Source organism: Fomitopsis serialis (assembly GCF_022376445.1).
Source record: "Fomitopsis serialis strain Sig1Antser10 chromosome Unknown B0H18scaffold_11, whole genome shotgun sequence".
Classification (NCBI taxonomy): domain Eukaryota; kingdom Fungi; phylum Basidiomycota; class Agaricomycetes; order Polyporales; family Fomitopsidaceae; genus Fomitopsis; species Fomitopsis serialis.
In genome coordinates, this window is record NW_025954971.1 from 197,493 (window position 1) to 218,201 (window position 20,709).

General features: G+C 55.3%; 9 protein-coding genes across 9 annotated transcripts; 6 read left to right on the forward strand and 3 right to left on the reverse strand.

Annotated features, from left to right (window-relative positions):
- Nucleotides 1–153: 153 nt before the first annotated feature.
- Nucleotides 154–1,733, reverse strand: B0H18DRAFT_904021 (uncharacterized protein). Its single transcript, XM_048041476.1, has 10 exons — nt 1,586–1,733; nt 1,500–1,528; nt 1,300–1,440; nt 1,203–1,243; nt 1,015–1,154; nt 947–957; nt 796–898; nt 635–738; nt 508–574; nt 154–451 (listed from the first exon to the last, which is right to left on the reverse strand). Exons 1-10 carry the CDS (start codon nt 1,631–1,633, stop codon nt 374–376), a joined length of 762 nt encoding a protein of 253 aa, XP_047897111.1. The 5' UTR covers nt 1,634–1,733; the 3' UTR covers nt 154–373.
- Nucleotides 1,734–2,358: 625 nt separating this feature from the next.
- On the reverse strand, nt 2,359–6,320 carry B0H18DRAFT_987224 (WD40-repeat-containing domain protein; the record flags this gene model as incomplete). Its single annotated transcript, XM_048044830.1, has 16 exons — nt 2,359–2,668; nt 2,717–2,801; nt 2,850–2,924; nt 2,946–3,059; nt 3,103–3,358; nt 3,409–3,507; nt 3,559–3,709; nt 3,758–4,587; nt 4,641–4,819; nt 4,872–5,013; nt 5,065–5,142; nt 5,187–5,253; nt 5,319–5,411; nt 5,467–5,552; nt 5,944–6,229; nt 6,284–6,320. The coding sequence occupies 14 exons, from the start codon at nt 6,318–6,320 to the stop codon at nt 2,850–2,852; spliced, it is 2,493 nt and encodes an 830-aa protein (XP_047897112.1). The 3' UTR covers nt 2,359–2,668; nt 2,717–2,801.
- Nucleotides 6,321–6,986: 666 nt separating this feature from the next.
- B0H18DRAFT_987229 (uncharacterized protein) lies at nt 6,987–9,231 on the forward strand. The gene is made up of 9 exons (XM_048044831.1): nt 6,987–7,255; nt 7,335–7,352; nt 7,411–7,477; nt 7,612–7,940; nt 7,999–8,007; nt 8,066–8,129; nt 8,181–8,454; nt 8,505–8,708; nt 8,764–9,231. Exons 1-9 carry the CDS (start codon nt 7,180–7,182, stop codon nt 8,887–8,889), a joined length of 1,167 nt encoding a protein of 388 aa, XP_047897113.1. The 5' UTR covers nt 6,987–7,179; the 3' UTR covers nt 8,890–9,231.
- A 170-nt stretch (nt 9,232–9,401) lies between these two features.
- B0H18DRAFT_1208560 (uncharacterized protein) lies at nt 9,402–11,040 on the forward strand. The gene is made up of 6 exons (XM_048036276.1): nt 9,402–9,555; nt 9,810–9,987; nt 10,044–10,121; nt 10,181–10,504; nt 10,557–10,762; nt 10,826–11,040. Exons 2-6 carry the CDS (start codon nt 9,832–9,834, stop codon nt 10,923–10,925), a joined length of 864 nt encoding a protein of 287 aa, XP_047897114.1. The 5' UTR covers nt 9,402–9,555; nt 9,810–9,831; the 3' UTR covers nt 10,926–11,040.
- Nucleotides 11,041–11,499: 459 nt separating this feature from the next.
- Nucleotides 11,500–12,195, forward strand: B0H18DRAFT_1208561 (uncharacterized protein; the record flags this gene model as incomplete). The annotated part of the gene is made up of 2 exons (XM_048036277.1): nt 11,500–11,598; nt 11,660–12,195. The coding sequence occupies 2 exons, from the start codon at nt 11,500–11,502 to the stop codon at nt 11,909–11,911; spliced, it is 351 nt and encodes a 116-aa protein (XP_047897115.1). The 3' UTR covers nt 11,912–12,195.
- A 63-nt stretch (nt 12,196–12,258) lies between these two features.
- B0H18DRAFT_987237 (uncharacterized protein) lies at nt 12,259–13,339 on the forward strand. Its single transcript, XM_048044832.1, has 7 exons — nt 12,259–12,313; nt 12,357–12,497; nt 12,521–12,560; nt 12,592–12,754; nt 12,810–12,969; nt 13,004–13,172; nt 13,231–13,339. The coding sequence occupies exons 1-5, from the start codon at nt 12,278–12,280 to the stop codon at nt 12,967–12,969; spliced, it is 540 nt and encodes a 179-aa protein (XP_047897116.1). The 5' UTR covers nt 12,259–12,277; the 3' UTR covers nt 13,004–13,172; nt 13,231–13,339.
- On the forward strand, nt 13,147–13,504 carry B0H18DRAFT_987238 (uncharacterized protein; the record flags this gene model as incomplete). The annotated part of the gene is made up of 3 exons (XM_048044833.1): nt 13,147–13,172; nt 13,231–13,311; nt 13,349–13,504. Coding segments are annotated over exons 1-3 (258 nt in total), but the record flags the coding sequence as incomplete, so codon positions are not given.
- A 1,660-nt stretch (nt 13,505–15,164) lies between these two features.
- Nucleotides 15,165–15,758, forward strand: B0H18DRAFT_51672 (uncharacterized protein). The gene is made up of 3 exons (XM_048038397.1): nt 15,165–15,197; nt 15,258–15,407; nt 15,467–15,758. The coding sequence occupies exons 2-3, from the start codon at nt 15,261–15,263 to the stop codon at nt 15,698–15,700; spliced, it is 381 nt and encodes a 126-aa protein (XP_047897118.1). The 5' UTR covers nt 15,165–15,197; nt 15,258–15,260; the 3' UTR covers nt 15,701–15,758.
- Nucleotides 15,759–16,096: 338 nt separating this feature from the next.
- Nucleotides 16,097–17,737, reverse strand: B0H18DRAFT_987253 (uncharacterized protein). The gene is made up of 4 exons (XM_048044834.1): nt 17,568–17,737; nt 16,768–16,913; nt 16,680–16,707; nt 16,097–16,624 (listed from the first exon to the last, which is right to left on the reverse strand). The coding sequence occupies exons 1-4, from the start codon at nt 17,658–17,660 to the stop codon at nt 16,487–16,489; spliced, it is 405 nt and encodes a 134-aa protein (XP_047897119.1). The 5' UTR covers nt 17,661–17,737; the 3' UTR covers nt 16,097–16,486.
- Nucleotides 17,738–20,709: the final 2,972 nt, after the last annotated feature.

Sequence of the window (20,709 nt, forward strand, 5' to 3'; positions counted from 1 at the left end):
GAAGCCACGGCCACGACATAATTCGAAGAATGGGAGGGATGAAACCAGCTTGCGCAGTAAGTTTCCAGGTCAGCCGGGTGCGTTCGAGTGAGTTGTAAGAGATTGGGCGGCGAGCGACGTTCACGCTAGTTATAGGCTAGATCTGCCGCACAGCTTGGATCCAAATAAATTAGCCGTACGACCATGCCCTAGGCTTGGCGCCGCTGCGGAAACGTTGACTGTAAGAGTTGGCGAACGTTTCGGATGAAACAACAATAGCCGATTTAGAGACCGAACAAAGCGGGGAGGTAAACATACAATATACACAAATCTCGATGGCCGCCACTGCACAGATTCGAGGCCCCAAGGACAAAACGGCAAGAACGACAATGCCTCAGTCCTTCTTGTCCGCATCGAGATACCACTTATACGCTTCACACCAGGCTTTGTGGCCATCCTTCTCGACGACATCCTATTTGTAAACTGTCAGCGGCCCACCCACACGCTGAGACTGGCTTTAGTACTTACACCATGACAAGGTATGATACGGTCAAAGTCCCAGCTCGCAACAGTCTTCACGTCGCGTTTCATGTCCCTTGTCGCGGGTGAGCCCCTCAGGCTGAAGGTTCAGCAATGGCTATACTACCAGACGTACTCTTTGTCCACGCCCATATACCAGGCAAATCGCTTGTGGATGCCCATGTAGGGGTTTAGAGTTCCGAAGATGGGAACCTTGCCGGATGACGACGTCTTCGAATACTACGAGCGCGTCCCATGAGAGTATTATCCTCGAACGCATGGTTTATAGTGGCATACCTGTTCCTTGGCGGGCAAATTGAAGAGGAGGTCAGCCACTATCAGCGTCTTCGAGGCGGGATGGAAGAAGGCTGTGTCGCGGTTAGCGAATCCAGAGAAAAAGCTGTGTATGGTCATTATGTGGGTATCACCGCGAGAGTATCTCTGTTACCAATGCTGAATCTACGGTTCAGTACGTCAGTCGGAATGTCTGTAGAAAGCGCTGCGGCGACAACCTACATCGCTCTCAAAGCCATATTGAGCTTCTCGAGGGTCCGAGCCCCAAACTCCGTGGAACTCAAGGTTTTCTTTAGCCTTCTTTTTCACCGCCTCGTCAACTGCGACTAGCTTGGCTTCGGGGTATTCCTTCTTAAATTCTCCTGTTTCAAGATAAGTTCGCGGTTCGGATGTCCTCAGTAGTCACTAACCGAGGAACATGTGGTGCACCGCGTCAGCTCCAACGATCCATCTGTATTCAGCAGACGGATAAGTCTGGTGTTGGACGATGCCTGAATCACAACGAACCTGACCGGCCCCATTTCGTTCAGTTTGGCTTTGGTCTCAGTCGTCAAAGGTGTCGAAGCCATTACCCACACATCGCCGTTGGACAACTTGACTGCAGTCGATCGCCCTCCCACTGGCACGAGTCCAAACCGGGCAAAGGGACTACAGAGCAGGATGTCCCGTGAATAATAACGTTGAACCACTTACAAGGAAATACCCACCACGAAAATGTCCAGACGTCTTTAGCGACCTAGGAATATGGAGATTCAGGTCAGCCAACTCAACGAAGTCAGACGTTGAACTTTACCTCCCGGATTACGCATGAGCTTTCCATACTAGAGCTGCTCAAACCCATGGTAAGTAGCTCCTGTGCTGCTGTGCTTGTGAGTGGGTATACGTAGAATGTCGTGGTACGTAGTGAAGTTCAATTCTGTTCCAAGCCGTATACGCGTACGCGCGCCGTTGCGGAGACGACTGACTGCCAGTGACGTTGGGCGACGTGACGTCATACATGTATGCATGCCACGTGCGCTCGATTGCGCATCGACGTACTGTATTAGAGCACCCACTAAGTTCTTCCAAGGATAAAACGATAACTTATGTATGCGGAACAGAACATAATATTAGGACGTGGACAAGTACTCCTACCATTGCAGTGATCATTACAGCGATATCATGTACCACCCGGCCAAAACGATCAACATGTAATTTTGCGCGTACTGTGCGATTGTTGTACACTCGCGCGCGGTTGGATTGATCCAGCGCAGAGGCTACGATTGACGATGATGAACTCACCAAATGATATCACCCCTCAGTTTACCCGTCATTCGAACACAGATTGCGTGGTGAGTTCCGGGCGACTTCCGGTTCGATAACTTACATCTCTGTGACCTGCCGTGCTGACGCAGGGTTCAAACGTTCACGGCGGTATCGGTGACACTGTCACTGTGCACGTCACCGACCGCCGGGCACAAAGAACAAGAGCCCCGGCGTCAAATGGATCAAGACTCTGACACTCGTGACTGGCAGCAGTTGACGTGCACTTGATCGTGCTCGAGTACACATTGTGGTGTAAGCCACACCTATTGATATGCACAGTGAGTGGATGTGAGTGGATGGGATACATCACATTACCTCATTTAATTGAGCATCTTAGCAAATGCGAAGACACGTGAACGTCCACGATTGTTCGCTCCTTCAAGCGATGATGCAGTCACATCGTAAGAACCCAAGAAACTCACAGCATAAGGATATACAATAGCAAGACCAATATGTTAACAGGCCACGCTCAGTCACCTGGAGCTAAGCTTTGGATCATACTTCCTCGTTCGACGCCTTTTGAGTATATCTTGCCAGTCCAGGGCGAGCTTCGTGAGCGTCTTGCTACGAGCTGCACAAACCGTCAGTTTGACGCCACTAAGTATGAAACGGCACTCACCGAAGATGGCGAGCACGTCTCTGAGAAGATCCCGCTTCGACAACCCGAGCGTTGTAGTGACCATCCATCATCTCGGCCGGGTCGCCTGCCATTCGGAAGTCAGCCGCTGCCGTCGCCCAAAGGCGTAAGTTACTCACCAGTACACAGGGCCGAAGAGCTCCTTCACAAGCTCCTCTGCCTTAGCTCTGAAGCCCTCGTCAGCTATCCGCTTCGCGTACACCAACAGTACCTGCTTGTACTCCTGCGGACTCTCCAGCGCCTTCGCAGCATGCAATTTGGTTTCGAGATGGCCCAAGGTGAGCGCGGTGTGCCACCACGACGGCCGTGTTTGTCGGCCGCCGCGCTGTCTCCCATGCGCTCGCTGATGCTGCCCTCAGGGTGGCTACTACGCCGCGAGCGGCTGACTGGCCGGAACGTTGGCGACCTTGCCACGCATCAGAGCCTTCGGCCCACCAGGCATCACTGAGCTTCACCCATGCCGAAAGTGCAGCGTCCCACGTATGTGCGACGCTGGTTGACAATTGGATCACCGGCGCGCCGTTTGGCCGGACGACGGCGTGCACGATCGTGGTGTTGGGCGACGATCCCAGGATGGGCAGCACCGACGTTGCCGGGAAAGCTGCTGCTTGCTTCTTGACGTTCCTAACTGGGGCTTCAGGAAATAGCTGATACGATGGGCTGCATACACGCACCATACGTAGAGCATTCCCGATGCAGTCACAAGCATGAGTGAATACTTCGCTCCGCTGAGGTACGTACACGGCGACCCTAGTGACAGCGTAGGCATCAAACTGGAAACAACGTCAATGGCGCGTTAGTGTTCATGGGTTATTAGAGCTCACCGGCGGCCCGTTGGGGAATAGACATTCACCGAACCGTCTTGCATTGCGACGGCACAGAAGTGGGCAGTCGCAGTGAGAGCCACGACAGGTGACGGCAGATAATCGAGCCACTGCGTTTGTTTCCCGCTCACATATATCACCTCAGTAGGGGCTGTAACAGCAATTAGCCAACGAAGACCGAACCAAGGACCCCACGTACAACCGTCGTCCGCATTCCTCCCTTCAAGCACGTCTTCGCTGCCTTCGACCGACGCCTTGATGTACGTCAACACAGGCGGCACCTGCAGTCTGCCCATCACACTGCTCTGTTCGCCCCACAGACCCAGCCCTCCTCCAGCGCCGACCGGCCCAGAAACCTCCCGCACGAGCACATTGTCCCTCACACGGTCGCCACCAAGCGTCCGCGGCTTGGTCGCGACGCGGTCATCGACGCCATCCAGCGTCTTCCGCTTGCCCCTGCCCGTCTCCAGCGCGGCGATCTGCACGTCCGTGCTCCAGTCGCCTGGGAACATATCCACGTCGCGGTCGGCATCGTCTCTCGTGAGGTCCGCGATCCCCCCGAACCGCTGTTGCTGCTGCGACGCCGGCGGGCGGGACGACGGGCCAGCTTGCTCAGTGGGCGCGCCCGCGGAGGGTACGTTCGCCGCAGAGGGCACGGAGCCCGGCAACGCGCCGACGAAGCCCGGCTGGATCCGCTTCTTCGCCTTCCGCTTCGCGACGAGCTGGTTGATCTGCTCCCCGCCGTTCGCGGCCGCGCCGAACCCTGTCTGCGTCTGCATCGACTTGGCCTCCGCGCGCCCGGGCGACGGCGGCGGCGTCATGCGTGCATTGCCCGCGGCCCGCTGGGCCTCGAGGGCCACTTGGTGCGCGTAGCCGGTGGGCAGAGGCGGCGGGATGAAGCCGAACTTCTTGAGGTACTGTTCCTGCGCGGACTGGGGGGCGATCCCTTCTAGTTCCTCCGAGTCGAAGCTGAACACGGCCATCGTGCCGTCGGAAGAGACGGCGTACAACGTGAGACCATCCTGCGACCTGAAAGGCGAACACACTCAATCAATGGAGGAGCTGGGAAAAAGGTATCGTACCAGCTGAGGTCCATAATTTGCCTCTCAAAGACCTCCTTCGCGACGATCAGCGGCCGCGCCGACTTGGTCTGCCATACTGATACCGCGCGATCGTCGGCTCCTAGCGCAACCACAGAGCAGATGTTTGACGCAACCACAGGCTGCGACGTATCTCGAAGGAATATGTGCGGATTGTATGCCTGAGCAGTACTTAAGATTACGACCGACAAGGACATAATTATGGAGGCTTACGGCGACTTCAACAGTATTCTCATGGCCCACCAGGCTGATCTCCGATGTCCAGGTATTGCGAGCGATCACGGCAGCGATGAAGACGTATCCCTCATTGTTCGTGGCATTCGAAGCTGTGATGTGTGCGCCGTCGGGCGACCAGCTAGGGGCTACGCATGAGACGCGTTTCGTTCGCCGGTACGGACGGACGCACCTCAATCGCCTAAAGAATGTTCCTGGAGAATGATCGAACGGCTTTCGGACCTCAGCCTCCAGCTGCCAGTCCGTCGTCCTCCATATCCGAACAGAACGATCGTCTGACCCGTCGCGAGGAACTCTCCTACGGGGTCCCAGCAAACGCCCTTGACGAACCCTTGGTGCTGGTCTATTCTTCGCAAACGTTCTACAGCAAGTAGTAACGCGTCAGTCAAACGACGTGGGCGCGAACTGGCTAATGAGTGGCTGTACCGAGGGTGTAGCCACACCAGATTAGAACACACGAGTCCAGTCCAACTGTAGCGAGGTAGCGGTCTGCAGGTGACCATGCCATGTCCGTGACATCTAAGGTAAAGCGTATGAGGTGATGGGTAATATTCAACATGAGTTTTTGACGCACCACTCTCGTGCCCTGGCAGCCGTTTGAGAGGCTTCCATCCCTCGAAGTTGACTTCGTCAGAACCCCAAACCTTGCCCTTGGCGGAACTGGTAGAGACATTTCATTGAGCACTGCACACAGACATCTAGTACGACGAAGAAAGGAATTGATGTTCCTCATTGATCCGAGACGGAGAAGGAGACTGCAATGGCCGTGCTCAACCACAATAGGCACCCACCAGACGCAGAGACCTGGTGGCGTGTGCCCCGTCAGCCATGCCAACCCGCATCGAGTACAGTGTCCAAGTACACATAAAACAAGTTTCATACTATGGTGGAGGGCCGCGCCTCTCAGTACGTCGGTAGGTACCTACCGAACCAAAGCCACCGGCCCCTGCGCGCGCACTCAGTAAGAGTACCTCGACTGGCGCTGTTCCCGGCACTCTGTTCTGAGAGGCCCGTGCTTTCCGGTCTGTAATTGAGTGAAACGACTACTCACGGGTCAAGGTCCCAAATCATCACAATCTCGTCGTCGCTGCCACTCGCTAGCCACCGCCCTGAATGCGCCCATCGTACGACAAGGACGGGTCCCGTGTGCATTGTGAGCGTGCTTAAACTCTTCGGAGGCCTTCCTGACGCCTCGGACGCTTCGTTGAGGATTGGTTTGGTACTCCAGATGCGGACCTTCGCGTCGAGGCCGCCTGTGGCTATCCGCGAACCGTCTGGATGGACATGCACGGAGAAGATAGTCACCCTCTTCTCCTGCTCGCCCTTCATGGCAGAGTCTGCGGGATAGCCGGTCAGTCACCGTGCGGGTGGTCAGGCGATGTACGATCCACCTTTATGAATGACCCATGCTGGCTTGGTAAACTTCATGGCTAGAAGCAAAACGGAGTACTATACAACAGGGCAATAAGTTAAGTAGGCCAGCGCAAGCAGCTGAAGGGGGTGGGCTCAAGGACGCTGTGGTAGTAGGGAGTGAGGCGGTTGTGGCTTGAGGAGGAGGAAGAGGAGGAGGTCGTTCAAGCGCTGCAGGACTACAGCTGTGGCTGACCCCGAGCGAAACCAGTTGCTCGTTTTCAGGCGTACAGATAGCACCTTGCGATATTTCTGTATGGGGGTGCTCAAGACGTATAAAACTGAGTCTATCAGGGTGAAAACAAAACTCCAAGGATGATAGTAATGCAAAGGCGTTTGCAAAGTTACCGGGTCAACCACAGTATCATAGCTCTTTCCGGGGTCCTCCCTTCTACCAGGGCTTGAACTTATACATTGAAGCTATCGTTGGCCGAATGCTGTTCTCTCGAGTACAATCTAATTTGCTGCTCGTGCCGAACGAACGTACAGGAATCGACCACCGAGAAAGCGGGACCACGCTGGTGAAACAAGGCAGAAAATGCGCGTGCTGCCCAGCCCGGGACCCCGCGAGCACGTCTTCCGAGCGGCCCTGCACCTCGGTGCAGACGCAGCTCGGGTCAGTCAGTTGACGTTAGTTGCGGTCTCTACGCTTGAAAACGAGGTCTTAGCCATGAACAATGGCCGGAAATATGGAGGACGCGGGGGTGGTCCGTGCGTCAGAGGGTGGCCCAGCGTATATAATAAGCAGCGTTATTCAAAGCGGACTTTGAAGCCTCGCATTGCAACCAGATAAAACACTGCGTCACCTGCCGACCCCCCACCGCACACCTGAACCCTATCTTCCACTCACACTCGCCCATCCCCCCATTCGCACACCATGTCTGACGAGGAAGGCGGCAAGAAGACGGGATACCGATTGGAATATGCAAGCAGTGGCCGCTCGAAGTGTAATGGTCAGTGCTCTGCCGCCGATGTTGAACTTGGGTTCGAGTGCTGACCGACGCGTCTTCTGCGTCCCTGGCGCGTCGACAGGCCCCCAACCATGCAAAGGTGAGCTACATGCCGTATCCTGAATATTATCGAGGCTGAGGTCGCGCGAAATCGCAAGGTACTCCGATTGGGAAGGGTGAACTGCGTTTCGGTAGTCTGGTCGATTTCAGAGGAAACACGTCCTTGTGAGTCCTTTGCGTTGTACACCACACATACTTCCCGTCACGTATGCGCATTTGCGGCACCCGGCTGCCGCTCACCTTCTGCATTGTTCGGTACTCGCTGTGGCCGGCACTGTTGCTGACCCATAGACCCGCAGCTCATGGCGCCACTGGGGCTGTGTGACTCCCACAATCATCGCAAACGTGAAGAAGTCGTTTGAGGAGGCAGACGATCTGGATGGCTACGAGGAACTCAGTGATGAGGACCAGGACAAAATCCGCAAGGCGTGGGAGGATGGCAAAGTCGCGGACGAGGATGTTCCTGACTCCGCGCGGAAGGCCGAAGGCGAGGAGGAGGAAGAGGAGGAGGAGAAACCCAAGAAGAAGGCCGGTGGTAGGAAGAAGAAAGATGACGATGCGGATGGCGAGCCCAAAAAGGGTGTGTTCAAGTTGGAGTACGCATCTTCTAGTCGCGCGAAGTGCAAAAGTAAGTCGAGTATGTGTTCTCGTCGCTTCCCAGTACTTAACAGTCGCGTTCTTTTCAGTATGCGCAGGTGAGAACAGTGCATTAGTATTTGAGTTCTCCATGACTGACCACTCGTTCGACAACAGAGGGCATAGGTAAAGGCTTCTTCAGAGTCGGCCAGGAAGTAGATTTCCGCGGCCACAAAGCTGTGTACGTTCTTCTACCGCACGCCTTAGCCTGGTTATGAACCGTCATCCGCAGAAACTGGGTGCACTTCGGGTGCGCTGACGCCAAAATGCTTGCGTCCTTGAAAGCGTCGTATGGTGAACCTTCTGAAATCGATGGCTTCAACGACCTCAAGCCTGCTGCCCAAGAAAAGGTCCAACGTGCATGGGACGATGGTGAGGTCGCAGCCGAGGATAAGGGGATTGGCGAGGCTGTCGAGACGGCCAAGAAGGCCGCGCCGAAGCGGAAGAAGAAGGACGAGGATGGCGAGGAGGCCAAGCCCAAGCGCGCACGGGCAAAGAAGGCTAAGGTCATTTGGTCTGCTACGTATTCTTCGTCCGTTTGCTGACTGCCTGGTAGGATGAGGACGACGAGGAAGAGGAGAAGCCGAAGCGCAAGCGCGCACCTGCGGCTGAGAAGAAGACCAAGGCTCCCGCGAAGAAGAGCAAGAAGAAGGCAAGCTCTGAGGAGTCCGGCGAGGACTTCGGTGATCAAATTGCCGCCGTCGCCGATGAGCTTGACGAAGAGGAAGAGGAGGAAGAACCTGCTCCTAAGAAGCGGAGGGTACGTGCTCATGCTTCCGTCGTCTCAAATTCGTGTTTGACAAGGAGCTCTGCAGACTGCTCCAAGCTCAAAGGCTAAGCCTGCGCCGAAGGCTAAGCCAGCGTCGAAGGCCAAGCCGGCGTCCTCTCGCGGAAGGAAGAAGGCACAAGAATCCGAAATCGATGACGATGACGACGAGTAGATGACCTCCACGCCTCTTTCCATACCTTGCGTATCGTCGGACCCATCCCCTCCGTCCATTGTCGCTGTCGCATCCACAGTTGCTCTGCATCTCGTACTGCCAAGGTATTGTATTGACAATGTGTAATGCTGTTCCTCCACCCTTCTCCTGGAATATCCAAATCCTCGTCTCCTCCCCGCTGCGCTGTGTTGTCACGATCGCCATTATGATAGACTCTGCGGCCGTGACGCTATAGCTTACCTAACTTATGTGGCTACTGTGCGTGTACCATTAGAGAATACCCGCCATGTTCTAGTGAATGAATGCCGTGCTGAATCCAGACCCCAATGTGCTATGGCGTGAAGCATCGTTCCAATGCAAGATCCGTCGGATGTAGGCCGCGTTTGCGGATAAGGATACCGGATACGCAGTGGTGTTATGCTGTTCGGCATAACGCTACGGCGTATCCGGCGTACCGAGCGGTCTAGCGCAGGCGGCGCCGGCGTTTTTGTGTAAGGTGAGTTTGTAGACTTGCACTCTGTTCCGTTCGCGCTGAGCGGATCGATTCTGAAACTGCCCGCGTCACCCAGCTCGGCGCCGGATGGCGACCCGTCATCCGGTGCCGAGCTTGGTGATACAGGCAGTGGTCGTATTCCTTACAGCCGCAAGACGATGATTGGGACGTGCGTATCCAGTTTTGAACTCGACCAGAGTTCCGCCGTATGACGTCCAGATGCCCCACCATAATGGCAGGACCACATAATCCGGTAGGCCTCGCAAGACGGATGAACATCCGTCTACTGTGGGGCCCACCACGGCAGGCGGATGCTCGTCCGTATCCCAAGTGCCTCTCGCGTCGCGTATATAAGGGCTACCATTTTGTCTGTCTTCCACCATCACCGTGACCCGCTCTAACAGACTTCACGCTACTACCGAAACAGCTTCACAGTCAAGTTCACTACTATGTCCGACAACGAGTTCACTGCCTTGTACTGCGCGCTGTGCGACCGGTACTTTCTCGACGAGGCTGCCTGTGCTGCGCACGTCCAGCACTCGTCGAACCACCCTTTGTGCGCCCCCTGTGGCATACGCTTTGCGAACGGCCATAGCCGCCGCCAGGTATGTTGCTTTCAACTCTGCGCGGTGGTTCTGTCATTCATCCATGCATTCTATAGCACTGGTGTAACTCGCCTAGGCACAACTACTGTGCGGCTTGCGAGGTCGATTATGAAACCACTGCTGGTCTCCGAGTGGTCTGTCGCTCTCCCTTTACTGTCTGCTGTTGTTGCTGACATGCCTTGTCGCCTGGTAGCACCTCGAGTTCGCAGCGGTCCACCGCGACGACTCTGATGATGACGATGATGACGACGACGGCGATGACAATGACACTGTCTTCGCCGAGACTCCTGGATGGGAAGATGCCCTCGGCCGCCGGATGTTCCCCGAGGACGTAGAGCAGTCCGCGGACGACGACTTCGACGTCCCGGAGCAGCGCCCCGAGCCACCCACCATGCCCACGCCCGAGGAGCTCTGGGCCGAGGACGAGGAACTCGACTTCGATGAGGAGTGCGAGAATTACTTCGGATATACCACTGCTGGCCCGCCCAACTCCAATACGACGGATGCCAACTATCCAGTGAGTCAATCCCCTGTACTTGACGACGGACGCTAACTAGCTTTTCGCGTAGTCAACTGTGATGGTGAGCGGCATCCCTGCGCACGAGTATGCGGCCGCGAAGGCTGCTCATGATGCGGAGGATGCTCAGCGCAAGGCAGAGGCCGCCGCGGCGCTAGCAGCACCGGCACCTTCTGGCATCCTGTTCAATTGCCCGCTATGTCTCGAGGCACCAGAGGAAGCCAGCGCGACCCGTTGCGGCCATGTGTTCTGCTCTCCGTAAGTCGTAATCTGCGCTCCGAGTCGATGTCAACGCGGATACTGATAATAATGATTTTGCAGATGCATCCGGTCTGCGCTTAATGTCAAGCGGAGTTGCCCTGTATGTCGCACGCCGTCTGTGCCTCTGCAGCTCAGGAAGCTGTATCTATCTGCCAACTAGATACTTAGTAGGGAATCGCTGCGGGCAGCGCTCCCTATTGATGTTCGCCAATCATGTATACTTATCATAAGTCTCTATTGCGATGAGTCCGAGTCTCTCTCGGATGATCCAAAGTATTAAGTTCCGCGACGGTTGTGATCGGTTTGGGACCACCGACACTTGACAAGCCAGAGAGGCGGAATCGAATTTTGGAAGTGAGTAGTCACGCGACCAGTTTTTTCTGTCAAATTCGGGAAAGAATTTGATCTGTGTGGCAACGATGTGGCTGCAACAATCTGATCGCAGATCTTACGCGTGCGTTGTTCCTTCGACTCGTTGTCGCCTCCGAATCGACCAGTGGCTACTAAATCCGCTCAGTCTGGCAACGTCGTGGCGGCGGGTGCTCAGTGAGGCCCAGCAGCACGCACTTTGCGACCGTGACCACTCCTAGACCAGACGACATCCTGCTGCTGTCAAGTCACCATCCGTCTGCTTCCAAGCCAACTAGACCACTGGCAGGCCACACTGAGGCTTCTCGCTAGAGCGATGAGGTCGAAGACGGTGCAGATAACTTTGATAAGTTTATAGCACATTTATGCCGGGTCCTGACCTTCCGTCCGAGTCCGTGCTCAAGATACCCGACCTTGACAGGGCCAGACTTATGAGGGGGGAGAGTACCGTCTGCACCGAACTAGTACGTACAACCATTGCTCTGATGTACCTTGAAGGGTATCACTGACGGGATTTGTGAACAGTGCAGAGTCGCTCAGACAATCTTCGACAACTGTCCCCACGGCGAGAAGCTGGTTGCATGGAAAACGCGCGACCACCCAGACTCCAGCGATCGCAACGACTATTCAGCACAATCTAGAGTCGACGTCTCCTTCTACCCAGCGGACGATGACGCCAAGGCAGACTATGAGCGCAGGATGGGCCAAGACGTGTTCGGGGCGTCTATTCGCTGGGCCTGGATATCGTTGCTCGTGGAGATCGAAAAAGCATCATAATGCGCCTTCAGCTTCGCCAACATGGATTTATGCAGCAAACGGCGATTCTGAGCAGCACAATGAAGGCAATGGCGACGTTGCCGAAAACGCTGAGGACACTTCGGAGTCCAAAAGCACGACGTAAAGCCGCTGGAACCGATACCGTTTCTGCCGGCTGGGTCGGATGCGAGTGCGGCCTCACCCAAATGGCAGACTATGTCGCGAAGGTATTTAGGAGGCAGCACCGGCTGCATGTCTTCACGCTTTTCGTCTACAAAGGCCAGGCTCGCGTCGTTCGCTGGGACGCGCCGGTGCCATCGTCTCTACGTCGATCGACTTCGGAGAGGACCCGTCGCTACTCCACCTGGCATCTGGCGATACGCGTGTATGAACCAGGAGCAGCGCGGCTTCGACCCAACTGTGGTTCGGTCACGAAGAAAGAAATCACTGGTATGTGGGGTTGTAGCGCGCGAATGGGTGGGCCGACCTGTGCCGTCACGATGCCCTCGGACAGCCTGGGTGGCCGGTCTACAAGATCCAGATGCAGCCCGCCGACCTCGTAGACCAACACGACCTGCAGCCCATCATCGACGATATCCGACAGGATGTGGATTCCGATAAAGGCGATAGAAATGCGTCCTCCGACCAGGCATGCTTATCGTAGGCAAGCGTTATTCCGCCACTGATTTCTCACGGACGAGGGACGAAGTGTTACATCGCCTACGAGGTATCGCGCAACCGCCTGGTCTTTCTGAAGGACTACTGGCGCTCTAACACCCACACGACGAAACCTGAGGGCGAGGTACTGAAGGAGTTGAGAGCTGCTGGTGTACAGAGCGTGCCAACGCCTGTGGCCGAAGGGATGTGCTGTCAACGTCGGGCAGCATCCAAACGACGCTCACGCAAGGATTGCTGCTAGAGACGAAAAGATTGAGCGTCGGCCCCCCACGGCCCTGCAATATCACTATCGCTTGGTCATCAAAGAAATTGGCCGTCCTCTAGACACATTCAGCAGCGCACTGCAACTCGTCGAAATCATCTATGACGTGCTCGAAGGTCGGTGTCGTGTTTGTCAGTGACGCACTCTATGTCTCAATCATCGTCGCAGCGCACAACAGGCTTGGGAGAAGTAATACCTGCATCGCAACATCAGTGTGGGTAACATTCTCATCCTCGACTACCGTGACAAGGCCGGTCAATGGCAGATTCTGGGTATCTTGATTGACTGGGATCTATGCAAGTTTGTGGATTATCTCAGACAATGTCGCGTCCTGGGCGTACAGTAAGTCTCGAGGCGTCATATTGCGGTACGAAGTGGCTAACAGTCTGAGGGCTCTCAGGGCACGTGGCAATTCATGTCTGCCAGCTCCTCCCCTGACAAGGAGCATGAGGTGTCAGACGATCTCGAATCCATCATACACGTTCTTCACTGATGTGTCTTCGGTTCTTCCGACACAGCTTCACCGTACACCTAACCAGCTGCGACTACATGTGGCTGCCATGTACGAGGGATACGACGTTGGAAGGATAACCGAAAATTGGCGGCGTGACGAAGATGTGCTCATGCGAGCGGGATCTACTTATTTCTCTTCGAGGCCCGCAACAACGCCCTCGGTATGCTCCTGAATAAGCTGCTTCCATGTGTCAGGCGCACTAGCCCAAGAGGACCAGCCTAAGCAACAATACTGGACTCTGACTCGGACAACGAAGATGAACCATGTCGCCTCATTGCCCAAGCCCGGGAGGATGCTAGCGTTCCGATGGCCCCTATGGCCCCGCTACCGGCCCGGCCAACACCAACTCTGACGCTCTCCAACCACACGGTCATCCTCGATATCGTTGGGAAAGCTCTTACGAAGGAAGATAACTCCTGGCACTCCATTGAGATGACGACGGACCAATTCGACACCTACAAGCACCCCGTACAGCGACGCAATCGGGAGCGCTCGAGCTCATCGCCGCATCCCTCGCATCCCTCAAGGAGCACCACATCACCATCCGCTTCTTCTCCGGCTCCCGGGAGGCCTTCGACGTCGAACGCGCAAGCGGCCCCTTCGACGTCGTGCTCACCTCCGAGACGATCTACCGTCCAGAGAGCCTGCCTGCGCTCGTCCGCGTGATGCGCGAGGCGTGTGCTCAGGAGCGTACGGGAGGCCTGGAGGAAGAGACGGCGCGGATGGTGATACGTGACGGACCTGACGTGGACGAAGGCGCGGACGTGCCGTACTTGTGTCTGGTCGCGGCGAATCGCGTGTACTTCGGCGTTGGCGGCGGCGTGGCGTAATTCGTCAAGGTGGTCGAGCAGTACATTAGCACAAGCGCAGTGTCGTGGCATCTCCAGGAGGCTCCAGCGAGGGCGAAGGTCGAGACGGTCTGGGAGCGTACTGAGGGCGTCAAAGGATCGTCATGCGCGTGACATGGTGATAACATGCGAAGCGAGCCAAAAGCGAGCAGTGCGAAGTCTCTGGGGTATCGCAGTTCTCAAGTACGTCTATATGTACGACTCATGAGCCCGAATACTCAGCGGCAGTCGCGAATTGAACCTCTATCGATGTTCCGCAGGACAGTCGCAGAAGATTAACGTAATGCACCGCGCAGTGAGGTGCCGCGAGAAGTCCACTGAAGTACGTGATCAACGGAGCTTCGTCCACGCGCCGTCCCGTGGCATTCTCTTCTCACTGTTCAGTCTCGAATGACTCAACTATCATGGCCCTGAGGTCCTCTTCACGGTTGTTGCATGCAGTTGCGGAGTATGGTAAGTAAGTTACAAGATGCGTGCGCAGTAACTCGAAGGCATGCACGGCTGCCTTCAGCGCCTAACCCCACGAGATTAGGAAACATTCATCTGCATACAGAAGCCTGTAAGGCTGTCGAAGCAGCACGCCAGCAGTGGATACACGTGGGGATATGCTCGCAACGGTTATATCTAGACGCCGCTTGGTGTACTCGTATTCGGTCTTCACCTACTCGTCCACAACTCCCCATATTGCTATACGCGATGAAACGGACGCCTCCGCCATGCTGCGCTACGTGCAGTCAGACGTTCTGGACGTTTGACGAGTACCAAGTGCATGCGTCAGCCCTAGGGCATGTCTTCACAAAGACGCCGACTGTCGTCGTAGCCCCTCTGGGTGTCAAATGCGATCTACGTGATGTTTGGGTTGAATCGAATACCTCATTGAAGGAACATTGCAGAGACTCGTCTATTCACAAACACGACCCGATATCACCACAGCGTACCCCTTATGAACATCCATCTTGCTCCCCGTGTAATGAGGAATTCAAGGATAATGCTGCGCTAAACGAGGTGCGGTGCATCAATCACCTTGCGTTGGGTGACTCAACAGTGATTGTTCCGTGGTTGTAGCACATGAAGGAAGCTCACAGCTGGACAATCTGCTCGTGCAGTTTGATGGTCATTCGCAGCTCTTTAAAGGAGCATTTCAGTCGTTCCGATTTTCACCCGTCATGTGCAATTTGTTTTGAATCGTTCGAGCACCGTGACGAACTCTCAGAGGTTGGACATCAGGTTTTGACGTCGATGCACAGAACACTCATCTCCGACTCCTCGTCCAGCACGCCCACTCTTCAGGCCATGTACAGCCTCCACGTCCGCGAGGTGCAGTCACAGCCAAGGAGGGACGGCACTGCTTCAATGCGGCTGTCAATTCGGGTCTAAGGCCGACCTCACCAAGCATCTCAGGGACCCTACCGCTCACCCACGATGCTGGCAATGTGGTATGGTATACTCGGATAGGACGACACTCCGTAAGGTATGCATTCGGGCGATGTGTTGAACCCGGGCGGTGACCGATACCGTCTCTTTTCTCGGCTGTGCCAGCATACAGAACAGTTTCCACGAACTCAGTCTTTTGCAAATGTCACTTCCGAGAACTCAAATGTTAATTATTGCGGTCTGGACAATACACTGGAGTCGAGTGTTCAAGTTGCTTCGGCATCCGATGTGACTGTAGCATCAGGAAAACCCTCCTTGAAGAATAACAACGAATATCGTATTATTACGGCGAAGAACGAGTAATTGTAGCCATTCGTACATTCGCTGCAGTAGTGCTTTATTCGCTATGGTCCGGAGGTCGACTTGCGAATAACACGATATTCATGCCGAATACAGCCACACTTCCCCATCATTATATGGATCATTCCTTTTATTCTTGGAGTTCATAACACAGTCTGCACACAGAAATAGGTATGAGGAAACATTTGATGTATCATTTGTCGGCAATCCAAGACATTACAGTGGGTACAACTCGTAGGCAAGTACTACTTCTAACATATACATATATTACTTGTCCACTACTCGTCATCAACACCTATGCATCATGTAGCACTCAGTGCTTCAGCCAACACCTGATCTATTCAACCTTGCGAACCTTGTCTGCGTGGAACTCCCGAGCTTGACCCGTACGACTGGGTAGGAGAGCGGCAGGTGGTAGCGTGGACTCGGAGGCGAGTGGGTATGGGCGGCCGAGGGCGTCTTTCGTGTCGACGATGGAGCTTCGGATGCGGAGCTTGTTCCGCACGTTGAACCTGGGGACGCGGAGTTAGTGGTCATGAGCACATCAGGGAGGGGGAGACTTACATCGCAAGGAAGGAGTTGATGTAGACTGTGGGGAGGATTAGGGTTGGGATAGTTTTGGGAGGGAAGGCGGACGCACGCTTAGTGAGCATCAACTCGACGCTGATGGCCGCGAACGTCGTAGGCAGCGCGGTCATCTGCGGCAGAAGGCGGAGTCAGAGGTGGGTACATACGTGTTTAGAGATAACGCACCGCGATGATCGCTGTCAGCGAGCATAGACTGTGCAGGGGTTCGACGTTCAGCAGGACACTCCGGATTGTCAAAGGAGGGGTGCCGTACCTCGTGATCACGCCCGTGTTCTGCGTGTAGAGCATCAACACAGTGATGGTTGAGTCTATGCTGTTGCAACACACCAACGGAGACAGCGAGAGCGCGATGATCGCGTCAATGAGGGTTGCCACGCCGAGGGGGAGGTACGTGACCCACTGTCCGGACACTGGGTGAGCACTCTTAACCGTGCGACGCGTACCTGATTCGATTAGGTCGGTGTAGGACTCAAACTGCAGGCTGCAGCAATGGGAATACTGATTGGCGGCAGGCGGGAGAGGTATGCGGGAGATGCGTCCATCTCGTAGCAGAGCACTTGCAGATGACGTCGGCGGGATGCGACGCAGTGGGCGAGAGGGTCTCAGGGCGCGCTGGCAGGTGGACGGGCAGGCGAGCGGGCGGGCGGGTAGACAAGAGCGGGTAGACGGGCGAGAGTGGGCAGGCGAGCAGGCGGGTGAACTAGCGAGTGAGCTGGCAGGAGAGTGAGTGTGCCGGTGAGCAAGACGGCGAAGACGATGGCAAACAGACAAGAGCAGGTGGGCGAGCGAGCTAGTGAGAAGACAGGCGGGCGAGAAGACGGGCGGAACGCACTGAACGCGTCATGCGTCCACCGAGCGGGATGGGTCCGAGGAGCCGCGCACGGGCCTTCTCATGCCTCCTCGATGGCACCTTAGACGGCCTGGCCAGCGAGAGCTTCTTCGGGGATGACGGCCGGGTCGATGGGAAGAAGGACAGACGGGGGGAGGCGACTTGTGCGGGCGAGAAGGGCGGGCGAGCGTATGCTCGCGTGCGCAAGTGGGCGAACGACTCACCTGTACTAACCCTGCCAGGGCCCGCCTCCCCCAACACCGTGTTGCCATTGCTTCTCCGTCGTGTTTCGTGTGTGGCTTAACGCTACTGCGCATCGTTGACGTTGAGCGCAGCGTTGAAGTTGAGTCGATGCGGACGTGGAGGTTGCGGGCAAGTCGCGAGAAGTGCTAAGCGCCTCAGCCACGACACGTCACGCGCGCTCGCTGGACTTTGACTCTCCAGTCTCACAGTCCGCCTTCACAGTCAGCCCGCTCCTCCCTGTCTGCTTCGCTCTCACTTCAAGTTGCCCACCGCCGATCTCCAGTACGGACCTGTGGACCCGTCCGCAAGAGATGGCGTGTGCATCGGACCACCACGCGGCTCTAGATCGCGCTGTACGCGACCGTAACGAGCCCCAGCGACACGCCAAGAGCGTCGCTGGACGCTCGCGAAGGGCTGACGTGCAGCGAGGAATGCGGGTTGCGGCCAGCAGGGCCAGCGAGTCAGGCGAGTACACCGCTGTTTACCTCGACTCCGAGAATGCCCATCAAGGACAAGTGGATGGAGTCGAACACAACAGAGACGGCCCCGGCGCACGTTTGCCCAACGAGCACAAGCGCATACGGATACGGCGCGCACTGATACGACATCGGCCAGCTCGCTGCACACCAGTACGATGTGCCCAAGCCTGATACAACACAGCCCATCGAGCAGGACCGCGATGAGCAACAGCCTGCCAGGCACTCAGTGCGGCGTGCAAAAGCCCGCCGAGCATCAGCGCGCGTAGGCTTGCTGAGGAAGGGCACGCCACGACGTCATCTTACTGGTTTGTCTGCTAATTCGCTCGCTCGCGCGCTGACTCGGTCACCCGTTCTCGCCCTCGCCCCCTGTCCAGCTCGCCCATCCGCTATTCCACTCGCCCGCCGTTTCCCGCGCTCGCCGCCCCCCTCGTCTGTTGTCAAACTCCCTGTCGCTCCCCTCGCCGCTGTCCTGCTCGCCCACCATCTCGTTATACCCGTCGTCCCTCACACTTGTCTTCCTCTCACCTGTTATTTCCCTCGCCGTCTTGCTTACCCACCATTCCACTTACCCGCCATTCTGCCTGCCTGCTGTCCCGCTCGCTCGCCGTCTCAATTGCCTATGTGGACCTTGTATCTGCTGTGGTGGATTTGTACCCGGGTGGGTATGTGCACGGGTCGAGCCTAGGATACGCATAGGTATACCTGTGCTTGGCCACAGATGAATGACTCCTGTAGTACTAACTTGTAATGATGTAGTCTAGACCCTTGGGCTTAATACTATGCAGTCCACGATTTTATAGACAATATGTACCCAGTGATACGAATATATGCAAATTATTGCACATGCGAGAAACAAGTACTGACTTCGGAATAATACTCGCGAATACGAGAGGCGTGATGCATTGGATTCATAATGGCAAAGTATTATTGAGTGTTCTGCCGTGTTCTGTGTATTATCGACAATTTTAGAACATTACCACGAATTACGGAAAGAGGGTTTTCCTGATGACTAGAGACGTCCACTCCTTCTGTAAGCCAATTCAAAATACTGTCTTGCTATGACTTGACGCTGATAGAGTGCTACAGCTCATAGCTACCCCGGAACCAGCGCCCGCCACTTCAGGTTCTCAGTCAAACGATGGTAAGCACATAATTAGACGTTGTACAATGAACAAACAATCTCAAGTCGCGGCAACGACAGTCACTGAGTCATCTGTAAACCCCACGGTGACCCCTAGTGACCAGTCCGTTGTTACTGAGACGACACCAATGCCTTCCCAGGCAGCCATGGCTTCAAACGTATCTTGGCTCACAAGGGGCGCTGCAAAGGAGTGGTGCGACAGTGTTGAATGCGAACTTTGTAGAGTGTGGTATGTTGGCGATGGCGAGCTAGTTCGCCATTACCTCCGTTCCGTGTACCATCCCAGATGTCAGCCTTGCAGTGTCACGTTCGAGGGCCCCTCTGAACACAATAAGGTGAGTTTCGCAGTTCTTCATGGGATGACTTCTCAATTCGAATGTCGATTCGGATAGCACATGGTATTGGTCCATGGCGCCAACGGGTGCAAGGGATGCTATCGCATATTCCCAACGGAAGCCGCCCTGCAGAAGCATTACAAGGACATACCTGATCATCGGAAGGGTCCTGATTCTGTGCCCGAGCACAGCATATTACCTGTACCAGAGGTGAGATCTTCGTGAATGACGATCTGATGTGCATTGACGATGATATGCATCAGGAAAAAACCCTCCCGTGAATGCGCCATAATGCACTGTTATTCTGCGGAATAGACAGTAATGACGTATGTTCCCGAGTTTTTTGAGAATAGCTTTTGTTAGCTAGTCCCCTCTCTTTCCAGTACGAATGCATAAGTAATATGGTGCATTCCGGAGCATGATCCGCTATTACTGTCTCATTGACTCGTAGTATTTTGCTAGTAGCATATTCCCTCGATGCTATGACAGACTTTACAGTTGATTGACAGCACGAATTGAGATTGAGCAACATTCAATTCATTGGGTGATACACTACGGAGCACAAAGACGCAAGGGTACTATACAGGCAGTACTGGGAATGGTATGTGATTACGTCTCGATTGTTCGAATCTACTCATCGGGTATATCATGCCAGTCCTATAAAGGCAAGGGCTGCGAATGAAGTAGCATGAGCTGTGCATACTAGTGACGAAACTACTAACCGGGTATTAGACGAACTCGCCCACATGCGCATACGACTCGGCGGCAGGCTCACAATCATGCGTAATGTCGATTCATCGACGTGTTCGGTGTGCGCGATGCTGAGAACACGTGAGGTAGCTTGTATCTGGTCGTGGCTTCGAACATCGCTGACACAGGCCTGCTACAGAGCTTCCTCTACTATCGGCTGCGTCATCCACGCAAGGAACATCCGGATTGCCAGGCCTCTCGAGGACGCGGAGGGCGGCTGCGTGGAGCGTTGCGCACCAACAAGCAGGCAGGTTCGCAGCCAGGCGGGCCATCATCGTTGCAATGGTTGGGCGACAAGAGCGAGCGTCCGTGCGAGTGGAGCATCGCACACGTGGCAGTACTAGTAGAGCCATTTGGCAGACACGGCGAGAAGGATGGAGAGGAGGAAGATGTGAGCAGTGTGTCGGTCCGACTCGGG

What these genes read in the sequence shown, in the direction of transcription:
- B0H18DRAFT_51672 (XM_048038397.1), top strand. Translation starts at nt 15,261, where the DNA reads ATGAAGGAAGCTCACAGCTGGACAATCTGCTCGTGCAGTTTGATGGTC. An exon ending in ACCGTGACGAACTCTCAGAG is followed by an intron (nt 15,408 to 15,466) that starts GTTGGACATCAG and finishes CTCCTCGTCCAG; the next exon opens with CACGCCCACTCTTCAGGCCA.
- B0H18DRAFT_987237 (XM_048044832.1), top strand. Translation starts at nt 12,278, where the DNA reads ATGAACCAGGAGCAGCGCGGCTTCGACCCAACTGTG. An exon ending in GCGGCTTCGACCCAACTGTG is followed by an intron (nt 12,314 to 12,356) that starts GTTCGGTCACGA and finishes GTGGGGTTGTAG; the next exon opens with CGCGCGAATGGGTGGGCCGA. An exon ending in ACGCCTGTGGCCGAAGGGAT is followed by an intron (nt 12,755 to 12,809) that starts GTGCTGTCAACG and finishes GATTGCTGCTAG; the next exon opens with AGACGAAAAGATTGAGCGTC.
- B0H18DRAFT_987229 (XM_048044831.1), top strand. Translation starts at nt 7,180, where the DNA reads ATGTCTGACGAGGAAGGCGGCAAGAAGACGGGATACCGATTGGAATAT. An exon ending in TTCAGAGGAAACACGTCCTT is followed by an intron (nt 7,478 to 7,611) that starts GTGAGTCCTTTG and finishes ATAGACCCGCAG; the next exon opens with CTCATGGCGCCACTGGGGCT. An exon ending in CTGCTCCTAAGAAGCGGAGG is followed by an intron (nt 8,709 to 8,763) that starts GTACGTGCTCAT and finishes GGAGCTCTGCAG; the next exon opens with ACTGCTCCAAGCTCAAAGGC.
- B0H18DRAFT_904021 (XM_048041476.1), bottom strand. Translation starts at nt 1,633, where the DNA reads ATGGGTTTGAGCAGCTCTAGTATGGAAAGCTCATGCGTAATCCGGGAG. An exon ending in ATTTGCCCGCCAAGGAACAG is followed by an intron (nt 739 to 795) that starts GTATGCCACTAT and finishes ACGCGCTCGTAG; the next exon opens with TATTCGAAGACGTCGTCATC. An exon ending in GTATCATACCTTGTCATGGT is followed by an intron (nt 452 to 507) that starts GTAAGTACTAAA and finishes GTTTACAAATAG; the next exon opens with GATGTCGTCGAGAAGGATGG.
- B0H18DRAFT_1208560 (XM_048036276.1), top strand. Translation starts at nt 9,832, where the DNA reads ATGTCCGACAACGAGTTCACTGCCTTGTACTGCGCGCTGTGCGACCGG. An exon ending in CCACTGCTGGTCTCCGAGTG is followed by an intron (nt 10,122 to 10,180) that starts GTCTGTCGCTCT and finishes GTCGCCTGGTAG; the next exon opens with CACCTCGAGTTCGCAGCGGT. An exon ending in GGCCATGTGTTCTGCTCTCC is followed by an intron (nt 10,763 to 10,825) that starts GTAAGTCGTAAT and finishes ATGATTTTGCAG; the next exon opens with ATGCATCCGGTCTGCGCTTA.
- B0H18DRAFT_987253 (XM_048044834.1), bottom strand. Translation starts at nt 17,660, where the DNA reads ATGCGCAGTAGCGTTAAGCCACACACGAAACACGACGGAGAAGCAATG. An exon ending in AACACGGGCGTGATCACGAG is followed by an intron (nt 16,708 to 16,767) that starts GTACGGCACCCC and finishes ACCCCTGCACAG; the next exon opens with TCTATGCTCGCTGACAGCGA. An exon ending in CGCTGACAGCGATCATCGCG is followed by an intron (nt 16,625 to 16,679) that starts GTGCGTTATCTC and finishes CTTCTGCCGCAG; the next exon opens with ATGACCGCGCTGCCTACGAC.